This window comes from Nesoenas mayeri, assembly GCF_963082525.1.
Source record: "Nesoenas mayeri genome assembly, chromosome: 9".
In the NCBI taxonomy this organism is placed as follows: domain Eukaryota; kingdom Metazoa; phylum Chordata; class Aves; order Columbiformes; family Columbidae; genus Nesoenas; species Nesoenas mayeri.
In genome coordinates, this window is record NC_137557.1 from 22,327,067 (window position 1) to 22,352,059 (window position 24,993).

Genomic DNA, 24,993 nt, shown 5'->3' on the forward strand with positions numbered 1-24,993 from the left:
GAACAACTTCCTTCTCTCGTTAATGTTCTTCTGATACTTAGTTGAGGTGCCGGAAAGGAGAAGTAAATTTAACACAGAGATATAGAAGAGTGTTTATTTAATATTCCAAAATATTTTCCCCTATATGACACTGAAGTAACATCAACATATTTACTAGAGACATCAAAGTTCTGATACAGATAGAAGCTATGGAAAAGCTTTCTCACAAAGGAGTACAAACTACTCCATGTAACAACCACTACTGCTAACAAATGGAAAAGCGGCAATGCTCTAGTCTCACAAGTGTAAAAGTGCTGGTCCAGAGCAAAGCAATCTGGGTGGTGTTAGTACTTGGTTGGGTTGGGGTTTTTTTGTTTTTTTGGGATTTTGGTTTGGCTTGGTTTTGTTTTTCCTTCACTGCCTGCTATCAGCTGTCAGCATTCAGCAACTTGTTCAGAGAGACTTTGTGATCAAATTCAAGCAGGACTATGCAGGCTAAGGTTCAGACTCTGGAAGTGTGCAACAGTATTTTTCTGTAAAAAACACTGAACTTGTAGATTGTGATGACACTTTTCAATGTATCACCTGTTAATTTAAGTGGTGGGAGTATATTGAGCCCTTATTTTCCCATACACAGTATATTTTTCTTCCAGCCTGCCTCAATTACTACATACGTACTGCATTTATTGCCACTTCAGTGGCAGGGCATATTGATTTTACAAACAGGGAAAAAAAATTGTCCTGTGAGGGAACTGCTAAAAGATGAATGTAGAAAGAGAAACTCAAAAATATTTTTTAAATATCCAGTACATAATATTAATATTTTAGAGCTTAAATATTTGATGTTTTCTGAAGAGGTTGTGGTATTGGGGACATATTCGCACAGCTCCACTTAGTGGTCAAGAATATGCTGACCCTTTGTCATAAATGTTTTAATCCTTTTGTGTTTCAGCAATGCTTAAACTAAGTAAAGCCAACAACGTTGCAAATATCTGTCCTAATGCACAGAGCCTATTATTGAGGTAGAATAAATACTGCTACAAGGCATAATAATTTATATTACTGGATTAATTTGATTAGTCTGTGTTAGCAGTTTGCTTTTGTTTATTTTCAATAGCTCTTTCCCAAAATGAATATGTTGGCAGATTATACTGTAGCACAAAGCCAGCTTGAAGTGCGTATCTGTTGATTCACACAAAAAGCAAATTTTTACTATAAAGCCTGCATATTTACAGCAGAAATATATTTTTGTTCATTATATTAGAAAACAAAAATGCACTAGATAACCCAACTATCTAATGAAGCAGGTGCATTCTGAATACTGAATTACATACTCTAGGACATTTTTAGCAGTATAGCCTTTGTTCTTGGTGGTGATGAGATAATTAAAAACAAACAAACAAAACAAACACGAAATCATAAGGTGCTTCTAGACTATGAGAAAAAGAGAAAAAGTTGACTGTGTAACTTATTTCCCTATATCACTTAATCAGCTTTTGCAAGTAGCTCAGCTACTGAAATTTAATGCAATGATTTATTGGAAAAAAAAATCAAAAGAGAGCATTAGATTTATAGCAAAAGGAATTACCTAAGGTATATTCTTTGATTTTTTTAAACTAACATGCTTAATTGTAGAAGTCTGTGGATGAGAACTGACAATAGGAAAACAATTAAAATACTAAATGAGTGTCTAAAGTAACAGATGAAAGCTCATTCAACAACGTCTTTAAAGTTCTCATTCCTCAGAACAGCATTTCACAAACCCCAGAGTAGGACAGGAGAAGCCTTTTCTGTGCTCACCTTTGGATTACCTTCCTGTAGAATTCATCGACCTTGTGCCTAATGACGGCGCTGCCTGAAACTCTTAAGAAATATTTTTATTTTTGCATATGTAAATGTATATTTTTCTTGTTAAAATTGCAAATACCTGTAACTTTTTAATTTTTACCTGAAATCCACTGCCAAATCTTTCCAAATAATTACCTTTTCAGACTTGCTTTCTTACAGACGCAGAATTCCTTGGGTCTCTATCAAAGGTGTAGTAAAACCGTTTTTGAGAAACTGTAAGTCTGTTGCCTTTGAGCTCCCTGTTTGTATGCATTATAGTGCTTTCTCTTAAGTGCTATAAAAACAAGTCAAAAATATGTAACCAAATATTTTGATATGCCAAATCTATAAAAAATCAAAAATCAAAACATATTGGAACCATTTAATGATTTAATATCACCAACAGAAAAGAACAATGCCAAAATCTGTATATTTTTACAAAGCTGTTTCAAAAAGGATTATTTTGGAGATGGAAACAAAAGTATTTTTAAAACCAAAAATAATATCCGTGTCCCCCTCCAAATATCATCAGTGTTCTGTACTCTGAACAAGGGTAAAGGGAGCCCCCACACTTTGAGGCAGATTTGCAAAGCATGTGGCTGCTTTTGGAAGGTGCAGAGGTTGGATGTGGGTGCTGTGACTGAGTACATAATGCCAATGCCTTTGAGCATAAGATCAAAGGAAGATTCCCTGCATTTGTTGTCTTCTTTGGTGAAGTGAGATAAAAATGCAGAGCCTGAATTGCCTCTGCTTGTTTACAAAGCTTTTACAATGATGACCTCCCTCAGCTCTATGGAGACATGCTTGTAAATAAGGAAACTATTCCATTGTTAGGGTTTTTGTATAAGCACTGTGCAGGAGCATACAAGGGATTTGAGGTAAACATTTTGTTTGCTGGGAGGCTTGCAGATTTATAAATATAGCAAATGTACATCCAAAGAGAAAGATTTGCTGTTAATAAATGCATAATAATTATTACTATTAACAATTAATAAGTGTGGTAATAATTCAGCCTCTTAATGAAGGTGCACTGCAACTATTAATGGAAACAGTGCCTTCATCTTCTTTAGACTTTGCATTTTTCTAGACATGTACAACCATTGGAGAGAACATTTTTGTACAGAAACATATTAAGCATGACTAATTTTCTATTATGCTACTTTATGAAAATATGCAATTTATAATCCCAAGTGTGTTCCTGACTTCCTTGCAAGCAGAGGTAAGCATGAGTATTCTAGCTGCTTGGGTATTCCTGATGTGAATGTGGTTCTTCCTTCATTAATGGTCCCATTTTGCTATAAATGAATATAATACCCTTCTCCACTGTAGTCTTGATTACAGAGTGGCCTAATGTTTTACTTATTGAAATACTGCCAAACAGCAGCAAGTAGATTTATTGGGATGACACAGAATTAAACTGTGATGAATAATAGACTGCTACTGAAGTGTTCCATGGTCTGAGAAAGTTCCAGTTGTGTAAAGGCCAGTACCTCTTGGAGTGACATTTCAGCAAGTGTGCATCAGTTCAGGCAGGATGATTTATATTCTGTAAGGTTAGGTTGAACAAACAGCAGTGCACATTCTTTTTCAATTTGAGTCACCTCTGTTGATAAGAATTCAATTGTAGAAGTGATTTAATTCATTTAACGTTAATGTTTAATGGAAATCATACTTAGATTCTTTTCCATAAAAAGCAAAAGAGAGGAAGTGTTTTGAACACCTTTGTGATTTCTGTGTTTATCTTTATTCACTTTCCAAAAGTCAGGTTCTGTGTTTGCAGATTTTAAACTCCTCTAGTCTGTGACAGAAAGTATTGGTCAGCTTGGCCTCACCAGCCCAGCTATTTGCAATGACTACTACACTCTTCTTAGCTAACCATCATATTTTCAAGTTTTTAGCACATAACTCACTGTCAGTAGTCAGTCCCTTCCTCAGCCCAAATACACAGGGTGTCCCTCTGAGAAGAGCTATGGCCCCATTAGCGTTCTTTTGCCATTTGACCTTTGGGCATGAGCACCATAACACCACCTCCAACATTCCAAGCTATTTTAGGATATTTTTTTTTTTGCAGACAATAGTATATAATTTTTCTCATGTGCAACTATTTAAATTTGTATCTGTTCATAAGACTGGAATCATGCTTAATCTACATAAGAGTAAGAGAAGTACTGGAAAAACAGTATCTGGAACACAGATGAGAGTGCTATGTATCAGAGGGATATAAGAATGAGGGGGTTACCTAGAGGATAAATTCCTTGGGTGCTGCTTGCAAATACTTGGAAAATTCTGTCAGAAAATAAAATTTAGCTTAACTTGAAGTGTTGACCACTTGCTGATGCTAGCCAATTCACAAGAAAAGATGAAAAAGAGCACTCCAGTTAGGTTGAAAGCATTTTAGCATTTTCAGATGAAATTGTTAAGGTTTGTACCATCACCTTTTTTTTATTTATTATTTTCTCTTTTATGTCTGAAGTATGTTTACAATGAAGTATTGTAACTGCTGAAAATCAGTTTGGTTTGGTTTGGTTTGGTTTGGTTTGGTTTTTCCACTGAGAATTTAGGATTTCGAGTGGTTTATTTCTAAAAGGGAATTTAAAAAATCTATTTTGCAAAGCAGTTCTGTTCTTGCGAGCCTCCCAGCTGACATTAGTAGTCAGCAATTAACAGGAGAATTGTGAAGCTGGCACTAGGTAAGCAGAGTGGAACAAAGGAAGCACCAACGTCTGTATGGTAGGGGAGAGCAAGTTTCCAAAGAGGCCTTGCTTAGCCAGGATTTGTTCTGCCTCCGCCTGGGTGTAGCTTTTCCAAAAGTGTGAAGCTGGTTTGGAGCTTTCAGGAAACTAGTCAGAGGGCTGCAAATACACATGGCTCTTTAGTGCTGAGCTGAGGCACTGGGACACTTCTCCAAGTACAAGTTCTTTTTGTGTATCTGGCCAAAGAGGTGAATGATCCATTTTGCATCAATATGCCTCAGCTGACCTAAGCGAGGCTAAAAGAAAGCTGTAAGCTGTGAAGTGTGTTTTCTCATGTGTGCATGCCTAGCCCTTATGTACAAAGCTGTAAAAAGAAATATTTTGCAGACCAATAATGTCTGTTTCTAAGCACCATGTGCTTCTCAGACCAAAATACTTTGGTTTCAATCCATTCCTAAGCATTCCAATATAAACCAGAAAAATGTCTGACATTCTTCATCAGAAGATGCTTAGGGCTTGGGAAGATGACTTGGGAAACTTACTTCATAGTATTTATATTGAGTCTGTTTTCATCTGTTTCATAAAAGCGTATTCCAATGAAATGGCTTGTAATCATCACTAAGACTTCAAGTTGGTGAATTCACTGTGATTTAATACATTTTAGAGGCAGACTGACATGATAGAGTGATTAGACCAACTTAGTAATCCAGGACTCTTTGAAAGCTAAGCTTATTGATCTGTAATTTTATGTCATTAGGATAGTTTTGTAAATTAGGTGTTTTTAAATAACGTTCCTATTTGAGATGATTAATATTCCTTTATTTGCCAAACCAGTATATTTTATAATTTTATTTTCATGGCTTCACTCCAACCATATGACATTCTGTTGCCACTGTGGAATGCATGCAGGGAAGAAATTGGCTTCCTCTTTAAGGAGGTAAAGAAGGTGTCTGAAATGATGGCATAGCAAACTACAATCCACAATTCTTTAATTCATTATCTTGTTACCTGTGAAATGGCAAGGCATGAAATAGTATCTGCTGCTGAATGACTGGGATATATTCCAAAGTTTTAAAATAATTTTATTGCTTCCTTGTAGAATATTTTTTTTTACACTGGAACCCAGTACAGATACTTAAAGGTCTTTTGCTGGAATATACATGTGTCTGTGTACCTAAGCTGTATTTGAAATAATATGACAATTAAGCACTTGACTTACTTGGGTGCTTTTTAAATCTAAGGAAACACCAAGCTGAGATTTTAAGTGCCTAAATTTCCTTTAAAATAAAACTTGATGTCTTTATGTATCAGAAAAAATAGAGATTCATAAGTACTTTGTCTGGTGTGGACATCTGCAATTGGACATCTGCATTTTTTGGAAGCGCTGGAGCCCCGTTGCTGGAGTCTTGAATTGTGGAATTTATGTAATCTCAGGTTTCCAGAAAACATTTTCTTTGAAAAATATAACTTCGCTATTGGTCAGTCAACAGAGAAGTCAGACTAGCTACACATTATCATGGTCCTTGTGTGTATGACATCCCAAAATGTTTTGGTTTGCTATATTTAAGTGCTCGTGCTTTGGTTAAATACAAGAAGGATTGCTCACTCATTTAATAGCACTTGGGGCATCCCAAGTGATGCAGGTTAGGGTTGTAAAACACAAACACGCTGGGATAGTTCTCTGAAAAGTGTCAGGTACTAAAGGCCTGTAGTTTTTGTCATGCAAGGTCTCCCAAATATGGACACATCATTCATTTTCTTTTATATAAAATGTCTGACACGTGCAGCTGTGATGCATCAAATTCTAATGACCAGGTCAGGAAACTTGGCAAGCTGTTTTTCCTTGAAAGGGAGGACTGCAAAATACTGTTCGTGATGGCTGTTTGTTCAATGAAGTTTTCAGTCTTCCAATTTATTTACTTTCCATTTTGGTTTCACTTCATTTAACCTTCAGAAAACATTTGTGCTGTCTACTGCTTACAAAAGGAAAGCTCTAGCAGCCCCTTGCTGCATTTATCTCTTGCTGTGGAGCTATGATGTCTGCAGTAATAAATGTATCCGTTTGAAATAGAAGTGATTAAGTCCTTGTTGAAATGTCTTCTGGAACAAAACATTAGCTTTTGTTTTCAAAGGGCAGATATTGCAGCAGATAGCACTTAACCTGGCCAAGGACAAAGTGTTACGTTTGAACATCACTTCTGCTTGCCTCTACGAAACAGCAAGGATATCTGCACTCAAGCACTTCTGTTTCTTAATACATCAAAACAAGTATCTCTACAGAATTGAAAGTAGCATGATTGTAACAATTGCCTTATTTTTAAAAGCAGCCTACCCATCCACCAATTTGCTGTGATTTATTCTTTTGAACTTTTCAATGAGAAAGATACAATGAAAGAAAAAAGAGTGGGGCAGGCATTGGTATTTACACACTGGGCTTCTGTCCTCAGAGATGCTGATTCAGCTGGCTGTGCCTTTCTGAACTAAAACTGAATTTGTCCATCTTGCAGTAATGCCTGCTTGTCCAGCTCAGAAATTCATGAGATTTGACACTCATATTGTCATCCTGAAAGGAGAATGTAACTGTGGCTGCTGCTTTTCAAAGTTTATGTATATGTAATAAGTTAATAATGACAATTGAATCAACTCATCAATAATAACTCATCAATCTAGTGACTAAGTGCTATGTATTTTCTTAATTTGGAACTAACAGGGATCCCCAGTAACTATGCTTATATGTCTCAAGTATGCAACAATTTTGCATTCTCAAAAGTTTAGTATAGGCATTAAGGAACTAATACTATATATTAACAATGGTGAAAATGTAGACCAGATACCAAATTGTATGATTTTTCTATTTTATCCATGTCTTGTTTTCAAAGAGTGTGTTTTAAGATGGCTCTATTTATCAAATATATTCTGCATGTGTACCATTAATATTTATTAACATTGTTTTACACTTTGATCAATTTTAGAGATGTATACATTGCAATAACGTTATTTTCTTCTGTGACTGAAATTTGGAAACAATACCATTTAAAAATATATGGCATATAAAAGCAGACACCTTCCAATAAGTGCTAATTAATCTTTTTCTCTTGCATTCTGCCTTTCAGATTTGTGATAAAGAATGGCATTACTACGTTGTCAATGTTGAGTTTCCTGTTGTTACTCTATACATGGATGGAACAACATATGAACCTTACCTTGTGACCAATGACTGGCCTATCCACCCCTCCCACATAGCCATGCAGCTGACAGTTGGGGCTTGTTGGCAAGGTAATATGACAGCTAACAGTAGAAAGTAGAAGTATCAATTCAGACCAAGAATGATCTTATTTGTGTCATTGATTGTATAGTAAATAAATTACTTAAAGTTTGATGATATAATATCAAAAGTAAATCCAGCGTTAACAATGAATCAAGTCCAAGGATAAAATGGATGGGACATTAACAGGCTTTGCATTTCTATCATCTAAAGAAGTATGGAATACAGTTTGTGTATTCAATGTGAATGAATGTCGTCTTTATTTTTCTTCTTCACTTCTTCCAATTGTTTCCGTTGTTCTACAAACTATCTAAATATTACTCTGAAGAGCTCCAGCTATCATCTTTCAGTCTCTGCCTCAAATTTCTTCCACAACTCCTGGCCTGATCCTGCACTCCTCAAATTGGATGTATATCACCAGTAATTCCACTAATTCAATCAGTTCACCCTGTTATAGACCAGATGTGAGAGTAAGATAAAAACAAGAGTTACAACCCCTGAGCCATACTTGTATGGGTCTTTCCTTAAATATTAGGGTTTGTTCCATTTTGTACCGTTTATAATCCTGCTCTTCTCATTCATTTGTCTGGTGCTTATGCCACTGTTTCTTTTTCTGGTTCCTGCCTTACAACTGAAGCAGTCCTCTTTTTTAGCTCATCTGCTCCCGCAAAGTTGTCTCCAGTAACCTTCCATGTTGATTTTCTATTTATTATGTCTTGTTTTCACTTAAGACAGAATATGAAGTGAAGCAAACTGTATAATTAAGAAAAAATGCTTTCACACAGATTGTGTTTCTTCCCTGCTCTTTGATGTTGGCTTACTTTTTCTGTTATTACTTTGTTTGCGAGTTTGATCTCTGCTCATTTACAATGTGTTATCTGCAAAATTTGGACATCTTATGCATGGCAGAGCTGCTCAGTGTAAATAATATTTGAAGCAAATCCAGCTGTTGGATTGTGAACACTAAAGATCCAATCTTTACTTTGATGATAACATGCAGAATAACGCCATACTAATCCTAAAAACAAGATTTGATAAATTTTGAATATTGATCACCAAGATAAGAATGATAGCTAATGAGCATGACACTAATCCCCTATATTTGTACGAGTATACACTGATTCTCATCTGACTGGTATTTGCATGTGTGGGCTTCCATCTCTGTAGGATGAACTTTAGGTATATTGGAATTTCTCATTGATGTTAAATACATAACAGAATACATTTCATTTTATTCTAAGGTGTTGGTGTTCTAAGGGCAAGTTGTTCCTTATTTAGCTAAAAATACATGGTGAAATAGCTATCAGACTCTTCAGAAACCAGAACTGTGGTTTAGCCAGTAGCTTCCTGGGACAAATAGTTGACAGATACCAATTTGATTTACATGAATTTTCTTTTAATTTTATTTTTGTTTGTTTGTTTTCTTGTGTAGTTCTGGCGCAGTATTTTTAAATCAAAGTTCCAGAGCTAAAAAATGCAGATGTAATTCCTAAATGGAATAAATTGAGTTCTTTCCAGACATGAGCAAATGACGCAGGGACTGTGAATAATCATGGAGTATAGCCTTCTGAAAAATCAGCATTTCTCGGTAGCTGTGCTAGAGAAATTTTATTTTAATCCCTTACTTCATGTCTTCTGCATAGGTCTATATAAATATTTTTGTGCATTATTTGTAGTGCTTCTGCCCCTTAACTTCTTTCATTCATACCTGGTGGTTTTCTCACTCTCTTTTTTCCTAAAACTTTCAGTATTGGTGGGAATCCACTCCCTTCAGCCCCTTCCTGAGTCTCGGGTGAATCATCATGCAGGTGGAAAGTTTCGAGAACTGTGCAGCAGTTCCATGGAACACGCACTGTGTGAGCAAAAGCTTTGCCAGTTTTGCCACACTGCTGCATCTGTGGGTTTCATCTACCTCCAAGGCAGCCAAATACAATAAGAATTATCTCATTTCCTTTCCATTTTTCTCTCTTCATCTCAAATTGTTAAGAGAAAGAATTATGGTAAAAAATCTTATATAGGCTCATAATAAATTTAGGCCACAGACTATATTTAGTATTGAAGCTGTTAAACAAATAGAAAGTTGCAATTGTTTTCAGACATTTTTAGCTTTTCTTGAATAATTTGATGGCTTAATGAATAACCATTCGGGATAAGATTCTTCTTCCTTTTTGATTAAACAACTGATTTAAAGTACTGAAATTTTACCTATTGCTGTTGTTAATATTTACTGCAAGATTTTGTTGTTGCTGTTTTGTGTGAAACTTAGAGCTCATCAAAAGCAGAAACACATTTTCCATCTCATTAAAATGGTCAGATTTAGCTAAGATAGTGTGCTAAAGATTCTGCTAAACTGTCATGTGTCAGGCAAAAAGATGAATTTTCAATGCTATATGAAACAAGATTTCAAGATATCACTTTTGGCAAAGTGTATCTTTTTATAAGATTGTTTTGATCACCTCAAACTATTTTAAATTAATCGCATGGAAGGTCATTTTGTTAATAAGATTCGGGACTCTATTTCAGTCTGTCTTTGGGTTACTCAGCCTATTTCCTCCCATTTTCATCAAAGCACTGGCAGAATGGGAACACAAGCTCTAACCTCTTCCTTCAGAAAGGACAAGACTTTTTTTCTGTCTTTACTAAACCATTTTGTAGTTCTGAGTACACAGTATCCATGTATCAAAGTCAAATTATTTGAAAAACAATCTCAACTCAGACAACTAAATGAACCAGGAGAAATAACTTTCCTTTTTCTTACCATACCAATGCTGATTTGCTCACAGCAAAAAGTAAGTCATCATGACTGCAGGGCAGCTGAAGAACTGCTGGGGAGCAGGAAGATTGTATTTAGAGGGTAAAGCAAAAAATCAAAACCAAAAATAATTGTGCTTTACTCTGTTAGCACTGATAGGAAAATCTGCTACTCCAGACGATTTTCATTTCTGAGCTGAAAACTGGGATTTTTTCTGCTATTTCTCTAGGAATCCAAGTATCTTCCAGGTTATGAGAAAAGTGACTCTTTCAGCCCTGGTCTTGTCGTCACTTACACTGGTACTCATCCGGAGGTTACACAGCAAGTACCATGCTTGCACCTCCTTCTTGTTTTTCTCAGAGCTATGTCATGCAGGAATCTTGAGCACAGCAAAATAATTATTTGCTTTAAGATCAAGATTTCCTATTAATATTTCAATTCCAGAGTAACTATTTTATGACTTTTATAGCCCTGTTTATAGTATCTATTATGAAAAGTTAGGTTAGTTTTTATTTCTACCTTCCCCTGTTCAAGTGAAATATAAGAGCAGTTGAAGTTTGGTGCTGTTCTCGTGAATCTAACATGAAAACAAACCACATGTGCAGTTTCTCAGGCTTACATGATAAATGTAAACTTTACCTTATGGTGTGCTCTCTATCCCATTTGCATCAAACCATTTGCCTTTATTTTTTCACTTTATTGCTGTTGTTGTGTTTTGACATGAACATTCCAGTTGTAATGGGCAAGTCTCTCTTCCATTCTTATCCTTGGCTTGGCAGTGTAAAAAGCATGCCTGATTTTGTTCCTGATTTTATGCAATATTTCTTCAAATAATGTGAGTTGAATGCTAGGACTCTTCTAAAGGGAGGAAATTTAGCCTTTTCCTGAAGAGCAGAGTCTTTTTTAGGGGGCAAGAAGGTATTGGAGACAGACATTAAGGTCCCAGGGTGTGCATGGCAGCCTGGAGACAAGTGGAGAGTGAAGATGTCTGAAAGAGCAGAGAGCCAGGCTTTAGAGTTGAGAGAAGAGAAGAAAAGGAGGAGAAGAGAACAGAACAAAACTTCCCTGGGGCCTGTCAGGCACTGGGTAAAGTTTACTGAACCCAGGAAACTACTTAGTTACCTAAAACCAAGCCTAGAGGATAGTTTTCAGCTTTAATGACACATTGGACATGAGGAAAGTTGTATAAAACTATATTTTTTGCATTTGTCCTGGCATAATCAATATGAATTTTTCTCTACTTAATATTAGGAATTCTGGATTTCGCTCTAGTATAGTCTTCCTTTTTTACTTTAAAAACCTTTGTTGTTTCTTCAGGGAGCTCACTGAACAGAAAATCTAGGCAGAGCTACCTCATTGATTTAGGGCCCTACCGCAATGGTTAGCATAGAGTTGTTTTTGTCTTTTGTGTTGTTTATGTTTAATACTGCTGTACTTTAGAGAGGGGTAGTTTATTTGGGGGTGGGAATTAAAGCATTATCTTTAGGCTAAACTGTTTGTGTTTATTCAATTACATGCGACCCAAGAGCAATAGCAGCTGGAGACATAAAGTTCTTAACCTGTTGCAGCCTTTCTCTAGCAGAGTGCCAGTCTTCATGACGGCAAATCCTAACTGACTTCTTAGCTGTGATTTCAGTGGCACTAGACCTGGAAAAAGGTAGTAATGCTGCCTACAGAGCTAAGCAAACTGGTCTCTTAATGAAGTAACTGAGGGCAAAATGAACAGTTTGGAGTCCTAGTACAGATATTCTTGAAATTAGACCTTTATGTACCCTCGTAAAGTTTGACAGCTTTCTCTGCACATACTTAGAATTAGGGGTATAACTTAATTTTAATTTCTTTAAAGGGCCTTTTCTGTTCACACCAGTGGTCTCGCAGGTGATTGTCAAGGGTGTGATTTTGATGTAGGTGGTGTTATTTAGGTCCAAAGTGCTGTTCTGTCTCTTAACAGTAAAAGAGATTTTGAGGCAAAATTACCCTTTCTCAAGGACAAAATTGACATCCTTGTATGTGTGCTTCCGAGAACAAAAGAGACACCAACGAGTGGGAAGTGTGACCCTGGCACTGTCTCTGACCCCCTGCCTCCCTGAATGGGTGTTAGAAGTAGACATGGTCCGTCGGGATGGTAGTGACCTCCCCAAGGCTCAACTTCAGCTCTCAATTCTTCTGTCTTCTTCTCTAGCAAGAAAAATACTTCAACTTTGCCCTTCCAGATAAAGATCCTTGAGAGCTTTCCAAACAATAAAGAGGTAACAAGGTAGTAAAGAGGTAGCAAGGAAGTAGAATTACTCTTATTCTGTGAGGATAAAGTGCAGCATCAAGAGGGCAGGTGATTTTTCCTCAGGTCACTTAAAAAAATCTGCATCAGAGCAAGAATAGAATCAGACTTCCTGATCAACCACAAAATTGTTCTTATTCTCCCTTCTAGCTTTTGCAATCCTGTTTCATTCTCCTAAGCAGTACAAACAAATTAAGGTTGGCTCATCCTAGAGCTGCACTTTCTGGGAGTTTACCCTAGTAAGGTCTCCTCTGAATTCATGATTTTTGATTCAGTTTATCTGGGGAAATAGCAAATGAACCCTTTCACAGAGTGAGAAATTTCTTCCCTTAAACCAGGGTTTATAGGTTCCTACTGTGATCCCTTTATGGGATATATTCTGTAGCAAAGGCACCCGGAAGAAGGGAGTAAATTACATGATTTGGTAGTCTAATCATCTATTGTACCACAGCCTGCAAACAGACTTCCTCCAGGTTTCTGTGAAAATACAAGGTCTTGAGTTCATACTCTTCCCCTCCTAAAATGGCTTGTTACTCTGTGTATTATTCCCGAAGTCCTGGCAGGAAAGTAGTGACACAAGTTAATGACTTGTCACAAGGTTATGTTGTAGCTTACCATGACTGTAAGTTGTTATTTCTAATAACACCACCCACTCTGGAGTGCTGGAGCTTCACAGCGTAATTAAGCTGAGCACATTGCACAGGGGAAAGTCTTTAGGAGAACCCTGTCAACAGAGAAACTTTGGTATCATGAGGATAGCAGAAGGCTACTGTAATTCCTGTTTTCTAAGTTATTTGTGTTTTCAGTTCTGTCTTTCTTTTACGTTTTCCTGTCATTGTCCTCTTTGCTTAGCCTAGGATGGAGATCACTTTTTTTATGGAGTCCTTCTGTGGAGTAACCTTATTAACCTTACATGTAAATATTCTGCTGACATACCAGTTGCAGGCAGAGAACTGACTTACTATTCGAGGCAAGAAAAGTGCTAAGAGTTAAAAGATGGAGAGGGATCAGATCCCTGAGAGCCAAATACACTGTGGACAATGTAGCAGCAGCCAGTATCACTCAACAGAATCCCAGAATGGTTGGGGTTGGAAGGGACCTCTGGAGATCATCCAGTCCAACCCACCTGCTAAAGCAGGTTCACCCAGAGCACATCGCACAGGAATGTGCCCAGGTGGGTCTTGAATGTCTCCAGAGGAGACTCCACAACCTCTCTGAGCAGTGCGGATGCTTCTGTCAGTACAGCAGTGTTTTTATTGCCCTTCTTATCAAAAACAAGATGGAGCAAATTTCAATGCACTTCACAGATCTTTGCTGGAGTTTAGCTGTAGCAGAAATACAGGCATATGTGGAAGGTTAGTTTAGGAAGAAGTTCTCTTGAGAGCTGAATTTTCATTCCTATCTGTCACTAATGCAGCATAGATAATGTCCCTTATTTAACTGAATTTCTGCACTGGGAACTATGCACCAGCATAGGAATGTTATTTGGAGAATAGGAGTATAGTTATTTGGGCAGCATTAACATCACTTAGACTGTGATCTCCTCTAACATATATAAGATTGCAACATTTTATTGTGATTGTCATAATTTCCCACAGTTCCCCTGGGAATAACAAAAATTGATTGACTTAATTGGGAGAGCGTATAGAGAGTTTTTCTTGAGAAAAAATATCCTAAACAGTGCAAGTTATACCATACTTTTGATCCATGGATCAATGAGATAGATTACCAGAGATAGATTACCATATGCATACTTAAGACCAGGTAGCCCTTAGTGTTCTCTGCACTTGTTTTATTCCAGATAATACTTTAAAGCCTAAAGCTGTCTGTCTGAGGTCCTCAGGGTATGATATCTACCAACAGCAGGGACAAACTTAAATAGTGCCATGTTTGATGAGTAATTTTCTGAGTAATTTTTGTCTGAATTATATTAAAAAACGCACTAAAACTTTTTTATGCTGAGAAGCTCTGGGAGTATAAAAACTCAAGTCTCTAATTGGGACTACTGCAATCTGTGTTAGGTTTCATCCTGTTTAACAGCCAGTGTGCTTGTCAGGAAGTTAAACCCAGCTCCCTAAACTGCCATAATAAAGACATGGGATAAATTTGGGGACTTGGACCTGAGGACTTCAGAGCCAGAATGTCTTGCAGCTGCCTCCAGATTCACTTTAATCTTTATGTTGGGACCCTGAATAATCGATCATTCCTTAATTATCTGGGTCAGTATAAGCAGAGTCTATAATCTCTTAAAAGAGTTGCATCTCAGTTGGAAATCCTCTTGATTCATCATTTCCACTGAAAACTTCATTGTGCTTAGACTGTCCTGATAATTACTTGCTCATTATTAGCATAGGGCAAAAGGCCTAAGGGAAGATCTGTGAGGCCAATAAAGTCACTTCTTTTGACAAAAAGGCATGATTTTTCTTTGGAGATTGGTAAGTGAATGCAAACAGCACTTTATCTCTCTGAAGTGAAAACAATACAAATGTAAAATTCAATAGTAATCAAATTCTGCCATTCTTTATATCAACCCAATGAGAAATGAAAAAGCAAAACAACAACAACAACAACAAAGTTGCAGGCAGAAGAGATCAGAACCAGCATAGAAGAAAAAGAAGAAGAATCTCAGTCCAGAAAATAGTTATTATCTCAGCAAGTGAAAAAAAGTGATGCATACTCCTTTGACAATGACTGCAGTGAACAGCATTACAGTGAATAATTACGAAAGTCAACAGTTCCTCTGGATGCCTCCCACAGTATGTTGACACCATCTTCCCATTATGAAGATTGAATTAATGCCAAAAAGGCCAACATACATCCTCCTGTCTCTGCCAGGCTTTGGGAGGGGATGTGTGTGCTGGGTCAGATGGAAAAAGCAATACACAATTTTATCATCAAGCTCTGAATAACACTGTGGCCTCTGTCACCTCACAATTGTAATTGTGACTGCAACATTTACATTAAAGGAAGGGAAAAAAAACCACCAGTAGCTCTTAAAATTTGTCATGCAAGGGTCTGTAATAAGAATAAGTGATGCTGTTTCAGTCTTTTTTGTGTTGCAGCCATCAACCTAACTCCCTGACTGACAGCAGGGAAGGTTCTGTCCTCCTTTGTTGATTGCGTCATTCAGCTAAGTCTAACCTACTTAACTATTCCCCAAGAATTAGCATCCACAACATATTAATCTGTTGTAATCAACAGAGCTGAGCAAAACAGAGCGTGTAACACAGCTGAGGAGTACTTTTTCCTCTTCTCTGAGGTCTTGATGTTGTAATGCCATTGTGGAGGTGAGCCGTATCTCAGCTGTATCTCACTTGTAGGAAAGAGCAAAAAGACCCTGACAGCAAAAAAATCCTATGAAAGTTGCTGATGCAATCTAGGTTCACTGGATGGCCTGACCTCAGGGTAGAAACTGGCAGGTGCTGTGCTACAGAACACTTTTTGTTTTCACTGCACCATGAGATTTAGAAGTAGAAAAAATTTTAGGACACTTGGATTACCTGAAGATCAGTATCACTGGAGCTCCACTTCATTCTCTGCACTGCTGCTCCAAAGGTTTGTGTAATCTATTTAGACCTTCTTCGTTATCCCAAAAATACTGTTGCTTAGGCTCGGTTTGGTGTTAGAACTCAGTGTCTTAAAGCAGTAAGAGCAGTTGGGTGTAGCTTATGCCTTTCCCTCAGTTGTTTCTTAGCATGTGGCAGTTCTAGTGCTGAGTCAAGTTTGGACATGGGAACTGCACATTCCTCCTGCCCAGTGAGGTCTGAGGCTCTGAGCTGCCTGTCAGCTGCGTGTGGAGCTGCACAGACATGAAATGTGTCTTGCTCAGGGTCAGACCTTTCTATTGGGAAAGGTCAGTATTTAGAAGAATTTGGATAACATTCTGTAAAAGTGTTACTATCAACATTAGCTACAATTATGCACTGTGCTTTAACATATACAGAATAACCATTTTCATGTTGGGTTAAATGTATTTATACTCATCTAATATTGGGAGCTAAGAATTTTAGAGTGACTAGGACTTGGAGATTGGGCATCCTGGGCTAAATTGTCACACACTGAGAATTGTGTGCTTCCTTGGACACAGATTTGGGAAGCTATGTTTCATCTCAGAGTATGTTATCACAGCTTTATAAACACCTGAATATAATGCTGGAGAAACACTGACAATCATACAGACAGGGTGCTACTAGGTACCACCCAACAACCCACAAAGCAATTCCACTTATCACAATCAATGCGATCTCAAAAATACTTCGCTAAAACAGCTATCAATTCTTTAAATGTGTTACAAAATAATATGAATTATTAGATTTGGGATTTGTGTATTGGTATCAATAATCATATTGTATTCTCTTTCTTGCAGGAGGCGAAGTCACCAAGCCCAGATTTGCTCAGTATTTCCATGGCAGCCTGGCCAGTCTTACTATCCGACCCGGCAAAATTGAGAGTCAGAAAGTGATTTCCTGTTTGCAGGCCTGCAAGGAAGGTCTGGATATTAATTCTCTTGAGAGTCTTGGCCAAGGAATAAAGGTGAGGAATGAACTGACATCATCTTTGATAAAAATTTAGAGCTGATTTATGAAGTGGAGAGCCCAAGGTAGAGTACACACAGTACAAATGTACTCCCAGAAGCAATGTAATTTCCCATAAAGTCATGCAAAGAAAAAGCAGAACAGTAGAAGAGCTGTGACACTGCAAAGAAAAATGTTTCCATTACTGCAAAGCTAGATGCTCAGAAAGTAAGGCGCTGCTGATATTTCAGAGTCCATAAGAATTGACAGGTCACGTTCTCGTGCTTATTTTGGTAATTTTACAGAAATAGACATGATTCCAAAGAATTATTGAATTTTGATCTCAAGTAGCTTTAAAGCAATGCAAAACATAAGTGGAATATCTTTCATCTAGAGACAACTCTGAAAGTCTCAATGTAATAGTATTGAAACATTCAAAGTGTGTTCCAAGAGGAAAATGTTATGGGACATGAAAAGAGGACCAAAAAAAAAAAAACCTTAAAGTAGAGAAATTATAATTTGACATTTGCATATAAATCATTATCCATCTTCATTATGCATATGACTATCTTTAGTGATATTGTAGCACTTTTTTGAAGATTGGAGAATAACAGAGGGAAATCCTGTTTCAGTTGACATAGTGGCCAGATTGCCTTGCATTCATTAAGACAAATTCCATTGTTTTGGATACATAGGTAGTATCTTGACCATAAATCCTATAATGCGTATATGAGGTGCATTGTCAGTTTACCTTTACTGATACCGTTATTGGGTGACAGGTGTTCTCCTGCATGGTGTGTTAACACACTGTTAGGCTATTTCCGGGAACACAAATCACAATACCATCTTCCAAAGGAGTTGGCTTCAAAATCAAACTAGGAAGGTACTTTGGCTGCAGACTGTGCATCCTGCGAAACTGCACAGGTGTGTTTTCAGTGGGAAAGAGGTTGGTGTTGTAACACGTGATCTAGAGCAGGAGTGTCAAGCTCATTTTCACCAGGAGCCACATCAGCCTCACAGTTGCCTTCAAAGGGCCACCTGTAATCTTAGGACTGTATAAATGTAAGAGTAGTTACATTTATGAGATGGAAAATGACTTTGGCACTCCTCATCTCTAGAGCATGCACTCAAAAGCCGTGTACTACATTTTATTAGCTAAATATTTTCATTGTACAAGATAGGAGACTGACCTGAAATACACTCTAATGTCTGCCTAGGTAATGTTACAGTGATGTAGTACAAACGATATGTTTGTGAAAACAAGGGTTAAATGAAAATTGAAAGTGTAATGGTAAGGAGGGATTTTGCTAGCTCTAGCTTTTACATATGAGCAGAACACCTCAAAGAATTTTTTTTCTTCATCCTACTAAGGACATAATTAAGAATTTCACATTGTTGTATCTCCCAGCATAGTTACACACCTAGGAGTAAAAACTATTTTTAAAAGACAGTGCTTCCAAAGAGCAATCAGAATTTTCTGGAATGCAAGTGTGTATGCCTGCCAGTAAGTTCTTGGTTGGGATTTTACATGAATTAAAGCAGTTGGTCCATGGTGCTTAAAAGCATACTGATTTCTCCTATATTGTAACTTCCTGAAACTTGGCAACATTTGAGTAGTCATGTTTCATGGGCTTGGAAAAATCTCTGTTATAGCACCCACTGCTGCTCCAGCATGGGTGATTGGCTTCCTTACTGTATTAGCAGTGCAGTGGGGAAAGAAAAGATGAGGGATTGTTTTCTGCCTTTTCTTTCTTTCACCAAACTTTGAAACATTTTCATTTTCAGATGAGGCATAGTGTATTCTTATAGTGTTTTCTTAAAGTTACTGTTTTCATTTTCACCTCCTTAGCAAGCTCCACAGTCAGCGCAACAGCAGGAGGCAAAAATGAAAGGAGCAGTCGAGATAAATTGTGGTAGGTTTTCTTATTGGGGCTGACAACAAGAAACTCAGATGAAAGTGGAACAGTTGGCACCTGACCTTGAACAGCAGATTAATAAAGAGAAATGATTTCTGGTGTCAAAAATAGACATACCTGACCTCAGACAAGCATATGTGACAGTTGCACAGATGATAGGTTCTGTGTGGCTATTTACCCGGCGCTTAGCAGATGCCATGTTGGCAAGCTGATGTTGGAAGGTGTTTCTGCTGGCCACTTTGGACTCATGAAGCTTCACACTTTAGCCACCTAAGAGCAAGCAATGCAGCTGTAATACAATTTATGACACAGTAATGTTTGACTTTTTTTTTGTCTGCAACCTAATTTCCAGATACCTGTAACAGCCCTCAGAAACACTGTCTAAACTGTTGCTATATTTAGCCTTTTTTAATGAGAAAGACAAAAATGGCTCAGACTGAGGTTTTCTCCAGTCCCTTTGGCAGCATTCCAGCTGTTTTGGCAGCTGAGCTATTAACTTAACTAGCTAGCTAGAGTCTCCTTTTGCTAATTTTATTCTCTTATTACTGCTAGCTTACAGAAAGGAAAAAGAAGCATATGCAGGCTGTGACTCATGTTAGTCCTCCTCCTCTTTGTTAAAAAAATACCCTGCCAGTGTGTTATGACCTTCCTGCACAAGCTTTAAAGACAGTCCTCTGTTTTCTGTTCAACAGAGAGAGCCCTGTGCTTCATTCTCTTCTTCACAGCCTATTTGCTCTTTTGCTTTTTAGCCTTTCTTATTGTAAGGAAGTGTAGACAACCATTGTCTCTAAATAATAGAACATGTTCTTCTAATCAATGTCCAGCTTTGGGAAGGGACTGTACATGAGCAAAGGGTGCTTTTCTTTGTGTTTTGTGCTGACAATAGTAGAGTACAAAATCAAGGGGGTTAATCTGGTTTTCTCTGCAATGCAGATGGTTTGCTGAACCAAATAAGAGACCCCAAAAAATGGAATAAGGATGAATTATGATAAAGACAAAATCAGTCTTTTGCTATAGTAGCAACATGTGTTCGTCAGCAAGACTGTTTTGTGTTCAATGCAATGGACTAGAGAAGGATCAGGGCTATAAGAATAGCCATTGACTTTGCAGGGTTTGCTGGCTCAAAGGAGCAGCTGGCTTTGTGTAAGTAGCAGCTCCATCTTAAATCACGACACCCTTATTGATCATGAGACACAGAAAGGAGAATCCCCTTTATTGTGTCTGACGTTAATGAAGACGTAGGAAGCAAATGTTATAATTGTTTTGTTCGTTCACATTGAAATATGTCTCAGAAAGATAACCCAGGGTAACAGAACCCAGGAAAGATGTTTCTGCATGCTGCTCTGGTTTAAGCCCATATTTTTGTTTTATTTTTATATGGGGGATATATTTAACCTAAAAAAAAAATACATCGTAATAATTATGATCACATTAAGCTAAGGTTTTGAACTCTACAGCTGCAGAAATCATATCAGCAAAATTGATAAGGCTGGGCAAAGTTCAGCAAATCAGGATTAGTTTACTATAAAATTAACTATAATGGTAGTAATTCAGATATGAATTATATGACTGATACAAGTACATGTTTTAGGGAACAATATGTGGATTCAGCCAACAACAGCTACTAAGAATTTTTCTTAAATAATTAGATTTTAAACTTAAGTCTGTGCAACATTCCTTAAAAATGTCGTATATGTACTCTGTACTTGCTACCTTAAATACTAATTATATGCATTTCCCCTAGTATCACTTCAACCCTTCCCAGTCAGTCCTTGTCATGGAAGGAGATGACATTGAGAATATAAATCAAGCTCTCCGAAAGGTCTCATACATCAACTCTAGACAGTTTCCTACTGCAGGCGTACGACGACTCAAAGTCTCATCTAAAGTCCAGTAAGTTACACTTCAGCTGAACCGATTAGATTAGGAATATTTTTAATGAATTACTTTTTTTCCTTTGGGTATGTAAAAAGAACAATTTTGGCTAAATTACATTGCTAAATCATACTTTTATGTTATTGAGCCTAAAGGCTGAATTTCATTTACTCTTATGTTGATTTATGTTGTGGTTTTCTTTTGATGATGTCCTTTTTAGAAACTTTTCTTGTTAATGTAATTTACTTCCGTTCTATTTATAGTTTGGAGCATACAGTCTGGACTGAACAGCACTTGCACTTATTGCATTTTTATTTTACTGTGCATTTTTAAAAGTTATAGTTTCTTCTGAACTGTAGTTTCTTCTAGCTAGACCCATGGCTTTTTAAAGCAGACCTGTTACATCTAAAAGATGACATACCTGCAAGAACAGTATCTGTAGCTGTGCTTGAATAGTCTTTGTCAGTCTGTGTCCTTATATGGGTTTCATCACTGAAGTGCTGGCATTGGGTGTTACACAGAAACCTGTGTCCTTCCACTTTTCTGCAACAATAGTGACAGAACCAGCACAATAATGTTTACAGTTCTACATAATCAAAGAGCCGTCTGCCACTGCTGGGCTCCCCTGGGCTGTGTCTCTGTTACAAGTTGTAGAGCAGTGAAAGCAGATCTTTAGAGGGAAAATAAAATCAGTTCTACAAACTCTCATCTACTGCACATACAGTTCTTACTAAGGTCTAGGTTTAGTCCAGTGCTGTGTGCTGACCACACCAAGTGTCAGGAGAGCATCTTCTGCTGTAGTTTGACTGGAAGCAACCCAGTTTGCACACTCCAAGGCTGGACCAAGCCTTGTGCCAAGATGAAGTAAGGTAAGAGTTTGTCAGGAGATTCACTTCCAAAGCACGGTGCTGATCCAGACGAAAACTCTAATAATAGACCCCGTTGGTCCCCAGTAAATACTGGGAGGTGCCAGAATGAACTCATGATGTGTCCAATTTAACATGACAAGACAAGAAAACCATATTATATTAATTAGGTATCACTTCGAGAATTTAATGTTAGCTTTACTAAAGTTAGTTGTCATCTTTATTAATTTTTAATTTTTTTTTTACCATTCACTACATCCTTAAATGTCAGTTAAACATCAAAATACTATTCTCATAGCAACCTTACTAAAGACTGAGCTTGTCATGAATCTGTTTGCTAAGCTGTCCCTACATAATTTCAGCAGTTGTGACTGTGGGAGGGGATGAGAGGAACAGAGCTGTTCCTGTCACTGCTGGCCTGTGTACGAGCTGGTGTAGATGCACGTCCTTACTTATGGCAGTATCGAAGTCTGGAATAGACTGGTCTGAGACAATACAAAAGGTTGAGAGCCATCGGGCAGGTTTTGTGCAATGCAAGTCTGATATGCAATGTCTTACATGCAGTTAATGAATAATATATTTTTCAGATGTTTTGGTGAAGATGTCTGCATTACTATCCCAGATATAGACGCGCATGTAATGGTGTTTCAGGCCAATGAGCCCAAGATTACGATAAGTGGGATGGACCACTTTGCTAGACCAGCTGCACAATTTGAAACTGAAAGAGGTGTTATTTTGTTACCTGACATCAGGATTGTCAGCACATTCACTAAAATGGAGCATCCAGTGGACTTAAAAGAACATGACAGAGGTTTGTGAATTTCTTTTAAATATTATTCCTTAACTCTTACTCTGTAAAATTAGTCCTCACATTTTTTTAAAGGATAGTGTGAACAAGTAACACAGAAGAACTCGCTTCACCCAGGTTGATGTAGACGGTGTTAGGCACCAGTAATGCTGTACTGAAGACATTCAGTAAAATGCATTGAAAAAAAAAAATGTGTCAAATAGTGATAGATCAGTATGTGCTTCAAAAAAAGCAGCTTTTCCATTTAGTGTCTGTCTTACTTCAGATTAATTCCTTTCCCCTCATCTTTACATATTCTGTTGAATAACATATTTTCATTAGACTCTCTCTATTTGTAACAGAATTTTGTTAAATCTATGGTTGGAGTTTTAATCTGTTCTTCCATTTCCAGCTCTGATACTGACTTGTGATTGATACTTGAGAAAGTAATGTTGTGCCTCAGCTCCCTACCTATGTAGTGTAAATATAATTCGTGAAGGTTTTTTTTCAGTGTTGGTGGTTTATTCTAGTGCTGAGCAATGTGTGCATAATTATTCAACACTATGTGAAGGTTCAAAAATATAAATAAGGATTAAAATGATTGTCTATAAAGGAATCTTCCTTTTGGATGTTTGTATGCAAGTAAGTGAAAAGCCTAGTAATCTGAGGAATCATTCTAAACAATATTTGTTGGACTAGAATAAGCAGCAACTAGATGTACATCCCTTGAAAAGATAAAATCGCTGATGGTATGCGAGTGTAGGGGCAGGAATCCCCTGGAGCCATGATCTGTAATAATGCTGCTTATCACTTGCCTGAAACGGCATCTGTCCTCTGAAGGCTGGAAAGTATCGTATAATATCAACAGCTTACAATTGCAGTAAGTAAAAAAATTAATTCTTGCATAGAAAAGAGTGATCATTATCCATCACCTAAGACACAGTGCATAGGTGACACTCCATGTCCCTAAATGTTATATCTTGAAAACTGTTCAGTGATTTTGAAACTATTGCTCTTCAAGTTTAACTCATAAATTTATTCTATCCCATTTTTTTTTTCCATTACAATTATTGATTAAATTCCTGTTGTAGCACCTTGTAACCTAAAAAGCCTGAGTCTCACCTTGAAAAGGAACATAGCAATATTTCTTAAGCTACTGTTTAATTCCTTGAAAGTCAGGAACCTCCTAGTGCACCTTCTCTTGTTTATTTCCACTAACAGGGGTTAAAATGGATAGATAATAGTTGTCTTTGGGAATAATTATCTTTTGCCAAATATTATTGAATTATTAATCTCAATTCCTGCATTACAAGCTTCAATCATTGTTTCTCTCAGCCTAGATATTGTGTCTGACAAAGGCAAACACAGCCATAAATCTTGATCTATATCTCCCTATAGCTATTTTTCCACTTTTGGGGACTTTACATAATGTGATCATCATGACTGTATCAGAGATGCACATAGCAAGACTGAGAAAGCTGACTTTTAGTCGCTGTGTATTCTCCAGTCACAGGACCAATATTCAGATTTGCCTATTCTGCAAATTTGAGTTGGGTTGCATTTTTTGATGAGTTGGAGGTACCCAGCTTCACTGTTCCAGGAGTTGGGAATCTAGGGCATAAGACTTCTGTCTGCGCCTTCCTTCCCTGTCCACCTGACATGAAATACGGAAAGCAGGCACTAACTTCCAAGATTGCAGTCTCTGTGTCTGTGGTAGCCTCGGGGAGCTGGTTAAGCAGTCCTGCCAGGCACGCTGTGCCAAGTTGACCAGAAAATTAAAATATTAAATTGGTATGCTGCTATTTTAAACAAGCGATAGAAATGTTTTTCTTAATTTTTCGTACTGAAGGATTATCAGTTTACAACTTAATTTCTGCAAGTCACACAACACAGGACCTTGCCATTTATGATATTACCATGTTCTTGGATAGATGGCTATATTGCTTGTTATGCAAATTCTTTATGGGCCATAGAGTGGCTTGAGAGACTCATCCAAGTATAGATCTATTTGACATGTATTTTTCCAGTTTGGTTTTCCTTAAGAAACGAATGAATGTGTGATACCAACCTGGAATCAATACAGTATTGAAAACCAGAATTGGTTACAGGAATTTATTTCCAGGATCACATGTCAGTTTTCTACTTCAGGACCATTCTTGAATGCCTTTTTTTACAGAGCAATATATTTTCTTCCTTTCTTCTTCCTACTCTTCCTTTCTTCCTTTTCTTTCTTCTTTCCTT

The 24,993-nt window shown here is 37.3% G+C and overlaps 1 protein-coding gene across 1 annotated transcript in view; it reads left to right on the forward strand.

The window, feature by feature from the left end:
• Positions 1-24,993, forward strand: part of CLSTN2 (calsyntenin 2) — a gene marked incomplete at both ends in the record, with an annotated part of 332,876 nt that overhangs the window by 304,467 nt on the left and 3,416 nt on the right. The window contains 5 exon segments of the mRNA XM_080350142.1: positions 7,613-7,775; positions 17,161-17,327; positions 20,969-21,117; positions 22,553-22,776; positions 23,366-23,394. Of these exon segments, the coding sequence (XP_080206268.1) occupies positions 7,613-7,775; positions 17,161-17,327; positions 20,969-21,117; positions 22,553-22,776; positions 23,366-23,394 (732 nt within the window).